The sequence below is a fragment of the Gracilinanus agilis genome, chromosome 1 (assembly GCF_016433145.1).
Source record: "Gracilinanus agilis isolate LMUSP501 chromosome 1, AgileGrace, whole genome shotgun sequence".
Taxonomy (NCBI): Eukaryota; Metazoa; Chordata; class Mammalia; order Didelphimorphia; family Didelphidae; genus Gracilinanus; species Gracilinanus agilis.
Window position 1 is genome coordinate 365,245,351 of NC_058130.1, and position 13,832 is coordinate 365,259,182.

The 13,832-nt window shown below is 39.4% G+C and overlaps 1 protein-coding gene across 1 annotated transcript in view; it reads left to right on the forward strand.

Annotated features, from left to right (window-relative positions):
• Nucleotides 1-5,558: 5,558 nt before the first annotated feature.
• Nucleotides 5,559-13,832, forward strand: part of ARL15 (ADP ribosylation factor like GTPase 15) — a 472,397-nt gene continuing 464,123 nt past the window's right edge. The window contains exon 1 of the mRNA XM_044681155.1: nucleotides 5,559-5,647. Within this exon, the coding sequence (XP_044537090.1) occupies nucleotides 5,600-5,647 (48 nt within the window). The 5' untranslated portion in view covers nucleotides 5,559-5,599. The remainder of the gene's footprint in view (nucleotides 5,648-13,832) is intronic.

The following is a 13,832-nucleotide window of genomic DNA, read 5'->3' on the forward strand; positions in this document are numbered from 1 at the left end:
TAATTACACATAATAACAATTTTCAACATGCTTTCTGAAACCAAAAGATCCAAATTGTCTCCCTTGCTCCTTTCCCTCCCCTTTCTCAGAGACTATAAGTAATTTGATCTGGGTTATACATGTATTATCATGTAAAACATACTTCCATACTGATCATTGTTGTAAAAGAATACTCATGTAAAACCAAAACCCCCAAATAAAACCATAAATAAACGAATGTGAAAGATAGTATGCTTTGATTTTCATTACAACTCCAATAGTTCTTTCTCTGGAGGTGGACAGCATTCTTCATCATAAGTCCTTCAGAAGGATCGTAGTATTTAGGAGAGTAACAAATTCTTTCACAATTGATCATTGTACAATATTGCTGTATAGTATTCTCATGGTTCTGCTTATTTTGCTCTGCATCAGTTCATGCAGATCTTTCCAGTTTTTTCTGAAATCATACAAAGGTTTTATTTTTATTAAAAGTTGAAGAATTAACAGTCAATCTGCTCTCATTTCTGCTTAAACTGGGGGCATATAATTAACCATCGACTGCTGGGACAGAAAATGGCAAGTATGGCCAAAAGAGACCAGTACAACCATAAGTGTATAGATGTTCAAGGGAAGGGGTTGAATGTTCTCAGAAAGTTTTCTGAAAAAGTTATTTTTTCTGCAGCTTTATGATTAGCTATTTTTTTCACACTAGTATTTAATCAACAAGTCCTTATTTAGCCCTTACTATTTGTAAGTTAAAAACCATTATGGTATACTGGATAGAGAGATGACTTGGGAATCAGGAAGATGTAGATTAAAATCTTGCCTTTGACACAATACTGGTTCAGGGACCACAAACCCTGGCAACTTTCTACAAGGGTATGTTGCAGAGAAAGTGCTTGCCTTCCTTGGTAGAGTTTTCTTTTCTAAGAAATGATGAAATTCCAGGTCCAGTGACTCTCCCTATCTGCCAGACACTGTACTGGTTTATTGCTGGAGAACATAAGTATTAGCAAAATTTCTTTCTACTGGGGAGATATAACATATATAAAAATTACATATATGCATACATATGTTTTTTTATTATAAGTTTCTTTTTATTTTAAAATGGAAACAGTGGAATAAAGTGGTTTGTGGCTAAAACAACTTTCAGTGGAAAGAAAACTGTAGCCCACATAAATCAAAAGAATAAACTCCAAAAGTCTGAACAAGCTACCTGTTTCCTCGGAGGACAGAGTAAAGGGGAGGGTTAAAGCAGAGGTTTTAGGGAGGATACAATCAGAAAGAAAGGTCTTTATAGTCAAGTACAACTTCCCAAGGCAATACAATCACATAGAAATAGGGTAGCACTTAAATTGAGACACATTCAAAATCACAAGCCCCACTCCCTCACAAGCCCTTTCTTAAAAATTCTTTTCTGCAACGAGGAGGGAGCAATGACATGGAGCATTTATGAGAGTAGGGGTGGAAAGGGATTGTTCATGGTCTGTGTCCATTTGCCAAGGCCAAAATGCTATCAGTGGTGGCTGTAGGAATTGGGTTTTTTCATAAATGAAGTGGAAGAATCCAGTGGAAGATTCAGGTACTGGTTACCTGTCAATAGTTATATTACAATGGTTAATTATATGCCCCCAGTTTAAGCAGAATTGAGAGCAGATTGACTGTTAATTCTTCAACTTTTAATATTACTATTATATATATATGGTCAATAGTTTACAGTATCATATATAAAGCTGTGAAGAAAAGCTTTACTACACAAAAAAAATTACTTTAAAAAAATTCCTCTCCTCTACCCCCTTATAAGTTACAATGGTGGGTAAAGTGTGGAGCCCTCCAAAGCAATGGCTTTTGTGGGGTGACCTGATTCCCAGGTGTATAGGGGAAAGTGAAAAGAGTCCAAGTAAAACTTGTCAATAGCATGGGGGGGGTTCATTGTAGACAGTTGGGGAATACTGTACCCAGAAGGGAATTGAGTATCTTCACAGTGGGGTTATGGAGAAAGTTGCAGAAGTTTGAGTTTCTGGAGAGGGGGAGATTTGTCCAAAAGGAGCTCCCTCAATACAAAGAGAGCCTGATAGGAAGGGGGGAATCCCTTCAGCTCCCAGATATATATTTGAGTATATATTTATATATACACGCTGAGATACATAAGTACTTGAAAGGCAATTTTTAGAGGGCAGAGCACTCAAGGCAAAGGAATCAAACTTTATGTATGGGGTAGCACCTAAGCTGAGGCATAGGGATTCAAAGAAGCAGATGAATATTTGATACATTCTAGGCATGAGGTATATAGCTAGAGTAAAAGAACTTAGGAGGGAAATGAAAGTCATAATTTAATGAAAAAGGAATCTATTGGGGTAGCTATGCCTGGAATTGGGAGAACTTGGGTTGAAATCTGGCCCCAGATACTTCCTAGCTATGTGACCCTGGGCAAGTCATTTAATCCCAACTGCCTAGCCCTTACCATTTTTCTACCTTGGAACCAATTCTAAGTCAAGGTTTTAAAAAAATCTATTATGTGTTGGCTCTATTTAGATAGAGTGCCAAGCTTGAAGTAGAAAGACTCTTCTTCCTGAGTTCAAATCTGGCCATGGACAACTTATTACTTGTGTGATCCTGAGCAAGTCATGTAACCCTATTTGTCTCAGTTCCTCATCTGTAAAATGAACTGGAGAAGGAAATGGCAAACCACTCTAGTATCTGTCAAGAAAACCCCCAAAAGGAGTCATAAAGAGTTAGACATGACTAAAATGATTGAAGAACAACAGAACACAGACGTTGTGCTAAGCTCTAGGAATGTAAATGTAAAAAACAAGGTAATTCTTGATCTCAAGGAGCTTGTATTTTAAAAAGAGAAAGACAACACGTAAGGGGAAGTAGCATCTCCAAAGGGCAGCTGGGTGGCACAATGGATAGAGTCCCAGGTCTGGAGTCAGGAAGACTTGAGGTCAAATTTGACATAAGATACTTCTTAGCTTTGTGACTCTGGGCAAGTCACTTCACTCTGCCTCAGTTTCCTCATCTGTAAAATGAGCTGGAGAAAGAAATGGCATACCATACATTAGCTTTGCTAAGAAAATCCCAAACTGGATCAAAAAGAATTAGACATAAATGAACAAGTGACTCCTGAAGGGATAGCAAAATGACTCAGTGGATAGAGAGCCAAGCCTGGAGATGGGAGCTCCTGGGTTCAAATTTGACCTCAACACTTCTTAGCTGTGTGATTCTGGGCAAGTCTCTTAACCTCAATTGCCTAGTCCTTACCACTCTTTCTGCTTTGAAATTGAGATTTAGTACTGATTCTAAGACATAAAAAAACTAAAAAACAAGTGGCCCCAGAAGAGTATTGTGGTCTGGGAAGTTACTGGGATGGGACTAGTGGAGCCTAAAATGGCCCACCGATACTCTTCCTTTCTAGGAAGATTAATTTTGCTTTGATTACTGTTTTTAGAGAAAGAGATGGAAGTGACTAACAATAGATAGCTAGTGTACAGTGTGGTGGGTATAGTTAGAGCCCTACTGATATGGTGTACTATCAAGCAATCAGGAAGGCAGAGTTCTAGATGGGGAAGAGCAAAGTATTTGGCTAGGATAGAGAAGAATCATTCCAGCAGGAAGATGGTTGCAGTGTCAAGTAAGGCACATAGCAAACATGATGAGTACATTAGTGGAAAAATGTGAACTAAGTAGATTTGGCTCTCTTCTGGAAAGAACTTTAAATGCTAAACTGAAGAGTTTGCATTTTATCCTAGAAGGATTAGGAAAGCTGAAGCTTCTTGAGCTTGACATGGTCACATCCATGCTTTAGGAAGATTATATAGACAGCTCTGTATAAAAGAAGGCTGGAAGCATATAGTCCTTAGGAGATTTGCAAAGTGATTAAGTTACAAAGACTCTAGCTGGCTTTATTTTTGTCTTCCCTTCTAATAATGCCAGGTCTCACTTTGAAATTCTAAAGCCACTTATGAGAAGAAAAGAAAACACACATATGGCTCAGTAAGCCCATTGGCTCATAAAATAGTTTACATTTTGCTTAGTATTTGATCACATACGGGGGCTCTACTCTTTTCATTAGAACCACTCTGTATAAAACAATTCAGGTGCTGCATATGAAACACCCATATAGATTCCAGTGTGCAGCAATTTAGTTAAATCTGTTTTAAAAAACTAACCCTAAATACCTACATCTTCTATGCTTTAATAAGATTATTAACATATATAGAACATAAGTATATCATTTAATCATCAGCACATTGATAGCACTGTCTTTTTCAAATGGTGCACAGACATCCACTTGAAATGTAGTTTGTTTTTCTTTAGGGCAAGTTTAAAATCCCTTTCATATGGCTAGGTATCTCCAACCTAGTTGCACAGTAGGTGAGGGGTTCAAATTCTACTTGGCAAATCACTTATCTTTTTACCAGTTTGCAATATGAAGATGGTAATAATAGCAATCTACAACCCAGGATTGTTGTGAAATGAGCTATTTGTGAAATGTGAATATGAGCTATTTGTGAAAGGTTTTGCAAACTTAAAATACTACATAAATGCTAGCAGTAGGTGTATCCTTATGCAGGCTACTGTGATAGTTTACATTCTTCTTACAATACTAAATAGCTGGGGTCTCTGAAGATTTGAATTTGGATAGAAATCTACTCAACTAAATTCTTACCTTCAACAGGAATCCCACCTAACCTCTCGGCATTCTTCGGCCTTTTCTGTTAAAGATTTCCTTTTAATCCTGTATAAAACTTGCTTTGTATATGTTAATTAGCTTGTAGTCCCCTTCCACAGATTTTAAGTTCCTCGAGGGCAGGGATTGACTTTTGCCTCTTTTGTATCTTCAGCACTCAGCTCAGTGTCAGGCACACAGTGGACTCTTACTATTGATTTTCCTTTTATTTTCTATTCATCCTCTGTATAGTTTGCTTTGTAAAGATTTCCATAGCTTGTCCCCCATTAGAACATAAGGTCCTTAAGGGTTTAAAATTGGGTGATTACTTTCCCTCATTTCATTAAGCCCTCTAGGAATTTCCAATCCAACGGGGGACACAACAATGCAAATATATACAAAGTAAACTACATAGAGTATAAACTCTTTGGCAGGGGTTATCTTTGGCCTCTTTTCCTATCTTCAGGGCTCCTACTAGGGTTTTAATGAATGCTTATTGAATTAGAACGTACAACTAGACCCTCAGTGATTTCAGGTAGGTTCCTTAATCTTTCTGGAAATCTTGTTTCCTTAACGAGAAAGGTCGGGATCATCCCTCATGCGTGCCACTTTACGACCCTCCTTCTCGGCCACCGCCCACCCAGGGCCAGCCCTCTTCCTCCTCCTTTCCACAGCCCTAACCTCTTCTCTCCACTCCCTCTCCCGCGCTTCTCCGCTTTCACGCCGGACAGCCGCGCCTTTTATGGGGACCCGCAGCCAATGAGCGCTCTCCTTTCCTTATGGTCGGCGGAAGGACCAATCGTGGCACGGCTGGTGTAATCTTCGTCCGCTCGGCTCTCCTCGGCTATTTTCGCTGTTGCTGCCTTCCCGGGGGCGGTCGCTTCGCTGCCAGAGACGCTTTCTTTTTTTTCCGGGTTCGGAGCCGTTCCGGATGCTTTAGGTTGCCGGATGTCTGATCTCCGGATAACTGAGGCGTTACTGTACATGGATTATCTGGTAAGGTCCCCGGCGTCCGTGCTGGGGGAGCGGCAGGGTCTCCTCGCCTCACACCCCAAGCCTTGCCTCCGCCTATTCCGTCCCTCCCCTCTTTTTATTTGGGGGTGGCGGGGACGAGGAGCGAGGGGGAACTGCCTCTCTCTCTTGTTCTCTCTCACTCCTTTTCGCCCGGTTGGCCCCTTTCTCCTGCCCCGCCACCCCCCAGCCCCCCGTTCGCAGCCCCGTGCTTGGTCCTAGGCTCCGTGCAGTGCTGCGGTGCTGCCCCGTTCTGGGGGCGGGGGCGAGGGCGGGCGGGGGAGGAGGAGGGAGTGGGGGAGCTGACAGGTAAAGGTGCAAGCCTGGGGCGAGCAGATTTACAACCCTGAGTAAAGATCACCCGTACTAGGGATTGGAGAGAGAATGGGCAGCTGCTGGAGAAGGGGAGTAAGGGCTCCCCCCCCCCTCCCCCGTCTCCCACTTCTTTCTCCCTCAAACCTTGTAGCCTTGCTGCAGCCCCGGGAAGGAGTTTCTGGCTCTCTCTTGCCCCTCCCAGGTCTCTCCAGCCTCGCCTTCTTTAAGCAGGCTGCAAAGAACTATTAAAGACCCATAACCCGAATGGGTTCACCGAAGTGCACGGGCAACCTCAGTCATTTGGTTGTTATTAGACCTCTAAAGCTGTGACCTCGGGTCGCTGTTGAGTTTTTTAAAAAGCACATGAACATAAAGCACGCTCCACTGAGCTCCGTTGTAACCTTGGGCACCCGGCGGGTCTTGAACCTGAGTTCTGGGTCTTTTTGCTTGCCGGGATGGTGGTGGTGGGGAAGTTTAAAGGTGCTTCAGGAATGCTGGTGTTACTGTTTGGGGAGTATTAGGCCCGGGGAGTAGGGAAAAGTTTAGATCGAGAAAGGCATGGGGAACCGTGTGTGTTTTGGAGTGGGTGAGAGAAAGTAGGAGAAAACGTAGATGGGGAAAGAGGTTTCGTTTTTTTTCCCCACCTTTCCCTCAAACCTATACCTAGTCAATGTTGTTGTTTGCTTCTTTCATTATTCAAGTAACAAGTATTGCTCCTTGACTTGTTTCCTGAGAGATTAAGGAAATTCTGTTTCATTGCATTGCTTAAATGCTAAATAATTAAGCAAAATTTACTATACCACCTAGAATCACTACAGTGGTGCTGGGATGGATTAGCTGGTGAAAACAGCGACCCTAAAATCAATTGGTTTTGTGTCTGCCATATCCCCTAGGGTTTGGACTGCACAATTGGCCAGACAGAATTTTGACAGTGCCTTCTAGGAATTGCTAGGTTGTTTTGAAATGTATGGGCCACATGCTATTTTGACGTTTAGGTGTTATGAAGCAGAGGTTTAAGTTATAACCTAACAATTTCTTGATACTTGAGTGTTTAAATTATAAACTGACAATTGCTTGATATTTCAGTGTTGGTTGTGCAGTTGTGGTTATTTGAGTTCATTTTAGGATTCTGTCACTTATCCATGGGTTCCAGGGTTTGAAGAGTTTGTGTGTCTACAAAGTGTTTTTAGTTAATCCACAGCTTTGTAGATAGAACACTAGAGCAGGAGTCCAGAATTCCTAGTTCAAGTCTTGGTTTTGCCATTCACTTGCTAATAGCTCCAGGGGACTCTGAAAAATAAGGTGCTATCATTTTACTCTAAGGAAGATTTGGAGATTCATTAGTTAATTTCAAAATGACTATTTTTGTTGACCAGGCGGTCCAGAATATTTTTTGGGGACATCTTCAAATTTAAATGGCATTTTTGCCTTACAAGATACTTTTGATTCGTGTGTGTGTGTGTGTGTGTGTGTGTGTGTGTGTGTATGTGTAGTCCATCCAAATTAAAGCCAAAGATTGTAGCTTGGAATTGGTTTATAGAGAAGAATGAGGTTAACTAAAGGTTTGTTGGTAGTTCCTGAAAAGCTTTAAAATGAAGAGGCTCTAATTATGTCATCAATTAGCCAGTATTTATATCCCAGGTATGGTGTTTTAGTTATATACAGATTTAGTGTTTGAGTCATTAAGGCTGACTTGGATGGTGCCAAAATAATTATTAGGTTCAGTTTTCAAACATTAAATTGGTTGGGATGAAACTGGTTAATTAAATGGATTCACACCAACATAAATTGAGTGGAAGCTACTTTTCTTATGAGCATCAGGGTTGCCCTAACAGCAAATTCATTAATTTATTCTCTTTTGACCAACCTTTATGTCAAAGTCAATGGACCTGAAATTTGATTCCATCATCTTTTATTCCTTCTCAAATTTGGATCTTCAAAAACCAAATACATCATCTATTTGTTTATCTTTGATTATCATATTTAAATAAAAAAATTCAAGATGTTAGGCAGTATGGCATGGTCAATAGCTGTTCAGTCATTTCAGTTGTGTCCAGGGTTTTCTTGGCAAAGATACTGGAGTGGTTTGCCATTTCCTTCTCCAGCTCACTTTACACATGAGGAAATGGAGGCAAATAGAGTTGTGACTGATTTGCCCAGGGTCTCACAGCTGGTAAATGTCTGAGTTTAGACTTGAACTAAGGAAGATAAAAGTCTTCATGACTTCAGGCCCAATACTTTATCCACTGTACCACCTAGCTGGTGAATAGAGCTGGTTCTGGTGAATAGAGCTGATTCTAAGTCTGGGTTCATGTTCTGCCTCTGCTCTATGTTGGTTGTGTGTTCCTGAGCAAGTCATTTTAACCTTCTCAAGGCTCTAGTCAAGTAAGAAAATACTTTGCTGAGAAAGCTCATTGGTTGGTTGAGTTTTCTAAATGAGGTTCTCTACACAGATGAAGTCACAGATGCAATCTCTATTCCTATCTGAAAAACTACCAAGTGAGGGTGAGAAAACAGTCCCTGAGGAAAGTCATATAGTATAGTATAAGAAGGGGCAAGTCAACACTTATTAAGCACCTACTATGTGCCAGGCACTGTGCTAAGTTCTGGGGTTCCAAAGAGGGGCAATAAAAGCCCCTGCCCTCAGAGAGTTAGAGTCTAATATGGGAGATAACTTGCTGCCAACTGTGTTCAAACAATATATATATACAGGATAAATTGGAGATAGTAACAGAAGTAAGGCACTAGCAATGGGAAATCCAGAAAGGTTTCTTATAAAAGGTGAGATTTAAGCTGGTATATAAAGAAAGCCAGAGAAGCTCTGATGGGTAAAATTTGTCACTCTTTGCTCCTGAATGTTCAGTAAAAGTTTTGGATGGTAATCCTTACTTTTAAGCTAATGATTCCTACAATAATATCTCATAGCATGTTCTTTCTACCAAAACATGAATTTTGCCTCACTCTATTCTGATGCAATGAAATATATACTGTTACTCCTTCAGAGGCCTCTTTTGCTTCCCCTCCCTCAATTAATTTGCCTGTTTAGTACTTCCTTCCTTCCTTCCTTCCTTTCTTCCTCCCTTATCTTCTCTCTTAGAATCAATACCAAGTATTTGTTCCAAGTCTGAAGAGTGGTAAGGGCTAGGCAGTTGGTGTTAAGTGACTCGCCCAGGGTCCCACAGCTAAAAAGTCTCTGAGTTCAGATCGAGACTCAGAACTTCCCATCTCTAGGCCTGGCCCTTTATCCATTGAGCTACCTAGCTGCCCCTTCCTCAGGTGTTGGTAATTACAAATCATTTGTTTTTACATGTCATAGATTATTCATTTATTTCTAAAATAAATCTTGAATTTCCAGTTACTTTACAGGTGAAAGTGCAGATTCTTTTTCTGAAGTTGCAGTGTCCCAAATTTATAGACTGTGGTGAAAATTTATTACACCAGTACAAAACTCCAAGCTAAATAGGTTTATTGAGAGGATGTCAGTCTCACAATAAAGCCAGACCCTGGTCAAAATCAAGATCAGAGACCCCATGCCATAGGAGATAGCATTTTTTTATGCCAAGAAATCTTATGACACAGTGACAGAAAATACAATCAAAACTAAAATAGAATGGATGCAAAATCTTTCACATGGGCAGTTCTTAATGATGCAAATGCTGATTAAGCTAGAAAGTGTAAAAAAAAATCTTTTTGGGTGGCAACTTATGTTTATTATTATAGCTGACCTTTCCAAGGCCTCTGAAATAAGGGGTTGGGGGCTAATTGTTTTCCTACTGGCAATAATTATGAAATACTAGGAGTCAGCAGTTAAGTGCCTGACTATCTTGTTATACAAAAAAGAGAGGTGTGGTGGGCTAAGTAGAAAATCTTGGGTTATAGGCTTAAGGTCAAAATGCCTGTAAACAAGATTTGATACTACCCTAAACTGTATTTTTCTTAGCTAATGTTTATAATTCATATTAAGCAAACTATATCATTTGACTATTAACTCAAGACTAATGATTATGCTATTAAAATAATCATAAAAGCTAATACTTTTATAATCAAAAAAGGGGTAGTGGGTTTCACACTCAAGACCATGTTGGAAACTCAACCAAATTTCCTCTTTCCTTTGTAGGATTACTCTTTACCAATACAAAATTGAAAGGACATATGTACTTTTATCTTTTTTTAAAATAGGTGCTGTGTTTACTTTTTTTGTTGGAGTTTGATAGAGAGCTCTTTGCATATTACCCATCATCCTTTGGGTGGGATGTCATCATGCCTACCCCCTTACATGATTGGAGAATGAAGAAAAGTGGGGAAACATGAGACAGGAGAGTTGCAGTTCTTAATGGGCATGAACCATTAAAATAGTTTTGGAAACTACGAATTTGCCATTTTTTTTCATAGTAATAAGAAAACAAGTGTTCCTAAGTAAGGTTGAAAAGGACAGTGATAGCATTGTAACATTCATAATAGTTTAAAAATGTTTTCATTTCAATAATCGAGCTTTTATAGAGCAACAGGTGTATGCTCCCATGTCAGTTTATACACCTAAAGTAGTTACAAAATATGAAACATGTGACTGCAGTATTTTCTATCATCACCACCACTTGAAACCGAAGCTCAGATAATAAATAACATGATAAAATCTGTTTAGCTTAGGTGTTTTGTTTTAGGGAATGCAGAATGTATCCTTTTCTTTTAACTTCAAGATCATCAAGATAGGACTTTTTTTTAGCCTGGCTGGCAACTTAAAAAAAAAATCTTTTCATCCCACTTTTATTGTGCTTTTCAACAGGAAACCTTGCTGGAGCCCTTTTGCTTTAATTCTTTTTCTTCTTCTTCTTTTTTTTAATATAAACCCGTACCTTCCCTCTTGGAGTTAATACTGTATATAGGCTCCAAGGCAGAAGAGTAGTAAGGGCTAGGCAATGGGGGTTAAGTGACTTGCCCAGGGTCACACAGCTAGGAAGTGCCTGAGGTCAGATTTGAACCTAGCCCTGGCTCTCAATCCACCAAGCCACCCGCTCTCCTCCCCCCTCACCCCCCCCCCCCATTCTCCCTTTTGCTTTAATTCTTGATTAATTGTGATTTCTTCCTTTTCTCCCTGACTTCTCTCATCAGGAGCTTCTGTGAAATTTGGGTCTTTTTGAACCCAAATAGTACCAATGGAGTGCAATAACTTCCTTTCCCCCCACTTTTTCTTTTTTCTCTTAAAGTGCCAGTATAGATCTGTGATTTCACTTGTGCAGGAACTCTCAGTGATAAGATTTCTTCTAACAATGCAGACCCACAGTTCTGTCATTTTCTGTTTTACAGAGCTGCTTGAGGTATTGAGGAGTTATGAAATGATTGGTCCAGGGTTACATGGCCAGCTTGTATCAGGAGGGATTTAAAATCCTGATTGTGTCCCAACCCAGCCCTTTCTCTACTAACATCCTGTTGCCTATGAATGATTTGCTTAAATTCATTTAAGTTGGAAAATTGGGGTTTTTCATCTCTATTTTACAATACTTCCTCTTATAATTATATCCCTTTACCATTCTTCTTCTCTCCATGTACAAAGAAAATCTGTTCCTAAAATATTGCTACTGATTTCTAGAAACAGAAGAGAATGCTATAAAGTTTGGTGGTGAGACTTCTCCATTCTCCAATGGAGAATGAGTTAGGTCTGTGTGCCACAGATCAGGTGAATGCATGTATTGGGCAACTCATTACATGAACATTGGGAGGTGTGGGTTACCCATCTGTTGTAGAAAATAATGTATCAGGGGCAGCTAGGTGGACACTTCTTAGCTATGTGGCCCTGGGCAAGTCACCTAATCCCAATTGCCTAGCTCTTACTGCTCTTTTACCTTGAAACTGATACTTAGTATTGATTCTAAGACAGAATGTAAGGGTTAAAAAAAAGTAAATAAAGTAATGTATGTTATTTCTGGAAGATTTTTCTGTGATTACCTTCCTTATTTTTCTGTGATTACCTTCCTTATGTGCTATATATAACAGTCAGCACAATAAAAGAATTTCTCACAGGAAATGCAAGTATGTAAATAAAACTGCATTCTAAACATTTTATTAATTCATTCAATAAGTATTTACTGACTGCTGATTGTGCATAGCATTAAAATGTGTTGTGGAGACATTTTTGTATATTTTATAAACCTATCAGGATTTTGTCCATTTCATTCATTTATGTACGTTTTGCCACTTAGACAAGATGAGATAATCTTTGTGTTCACTGAAACATAAATGATATTATGTTTGGGGGAAATCATAAGCATGACTTAGTGTTGTGCCCATTTAGTTCATTTGACTAGAGCAGTGAGCCTTTTAGAGATCAAGTGCCCAAACTGTAACCCTCACACTGCATGTTAACCCCCTGCCTTACCCCAGACAGAGGAGGGAGGAAGCACTCCCATCGGGGTGGTGGGCAGAGGGGTAAGTGATGGGAGAATGTCCTCAGATGCACGTGGAGAGGAGGAAGGGAGTATATCCCCCTCTGGTACACATGCCATAAGTTCACCTACACAGGACTAGAGCATTCTCTAGGTGAGGTAAAGGAAATGAATGAATCAATTTTGTTCCTGAACTTGAAGTAGTTTTGTGCCTATACTGCATCTCCCTCATCTTAAAAATTCTTTTCATGTGGATATTAGGTAAAATAAGAGGGGAATTCAATTTAGCAAACATTTCTTAAACTCCTTCTGTTTACAGACCTAGTTCTCATATAATTTGATGGGTGACAGAGTTGGAAGTATGTTCTGTGAGCATGATGAGAAAGCAGAGTAAGATAAGAGCTAAGAAGTGCTGACAAAGTGCTTTGTGAAATGTGAGGAAGGACTGATAAGTTGTAGGCTGAGAGCCTCAGAAAAGGCCTTCCAGAGGAAGGTCATGGCCTTGCCTTGAAGGAAGAGAAAGATTTTCAAATGGATGAAGAGGAGGCTGTTGTTTTTTCAATCATTTCCTACTCATCATGACCCCATTTTGGGTTTTGTTGGCAAAGATACAGGAGTAGTTTGCCATTTCCTTCTCTAGCTCATTTTATGGAAGAAGAAACTGAGGGAAACAGGGTGAAGTGACTTAAACAGGATTATAAAGCTAATAAGTGTCTAAGGCTAGATTTGAACTCATGACAAGTCTTCCTGATTCTAGGTCCAGCACTCTATGCACTGTACCATCTAGTTGCCCTTGGGAACCTTTTTCAAGCATGGAATACGCCTGGAGCAAATGCAGAGATAAGAGAATGTTAGACAGGAAATGGGAACAATTCATTGTCTACTTTGACCAGAATAAAACATATTTGAACATAAATAGGGGAATAAAGCTAAATCAGTAATTAGGAGCCACATTGTATAAGATCCAGAATGTTAGACTAATGAGTTTATGTTTTATCCAGTAAGTTTATTTTATTTTATTTTATTTTATCTTATTTTATTTATTTATTCACTCATTTATTCATTCATTCATTCATTTATTTATTTGCTTATTCATTCATTCATTTGTTTGTTTGTTTGTTTGTTTGTTTATTTATTATTTTTTTTTTGAGCAGAGGAGTGCGATATGATTAGACCTGAGCACTCGGAAGACTGCTTTAGATGGAGTGGAGAGGAGAAAGGCTGGAAGTAGGGAGAACTTAGTAAGCATTTATTACTATACTAACTGTTTGGGGGGCTACAAAGAAAGACAAAAGACAATTTTTACCTACAAGGAACTCACTACCTAATGCTAGGATTCAGTTAAAAGAATTCAAGTAAAAGGTAATAAAGTGTTGAAGAGAGATTTTGACCAGATGAGGGAGAGGGATGGTATGAATATTTCGGATATTATGGAATTTATATAACTTGTGAAAATTTGTCCCTGGAGAGGGGAA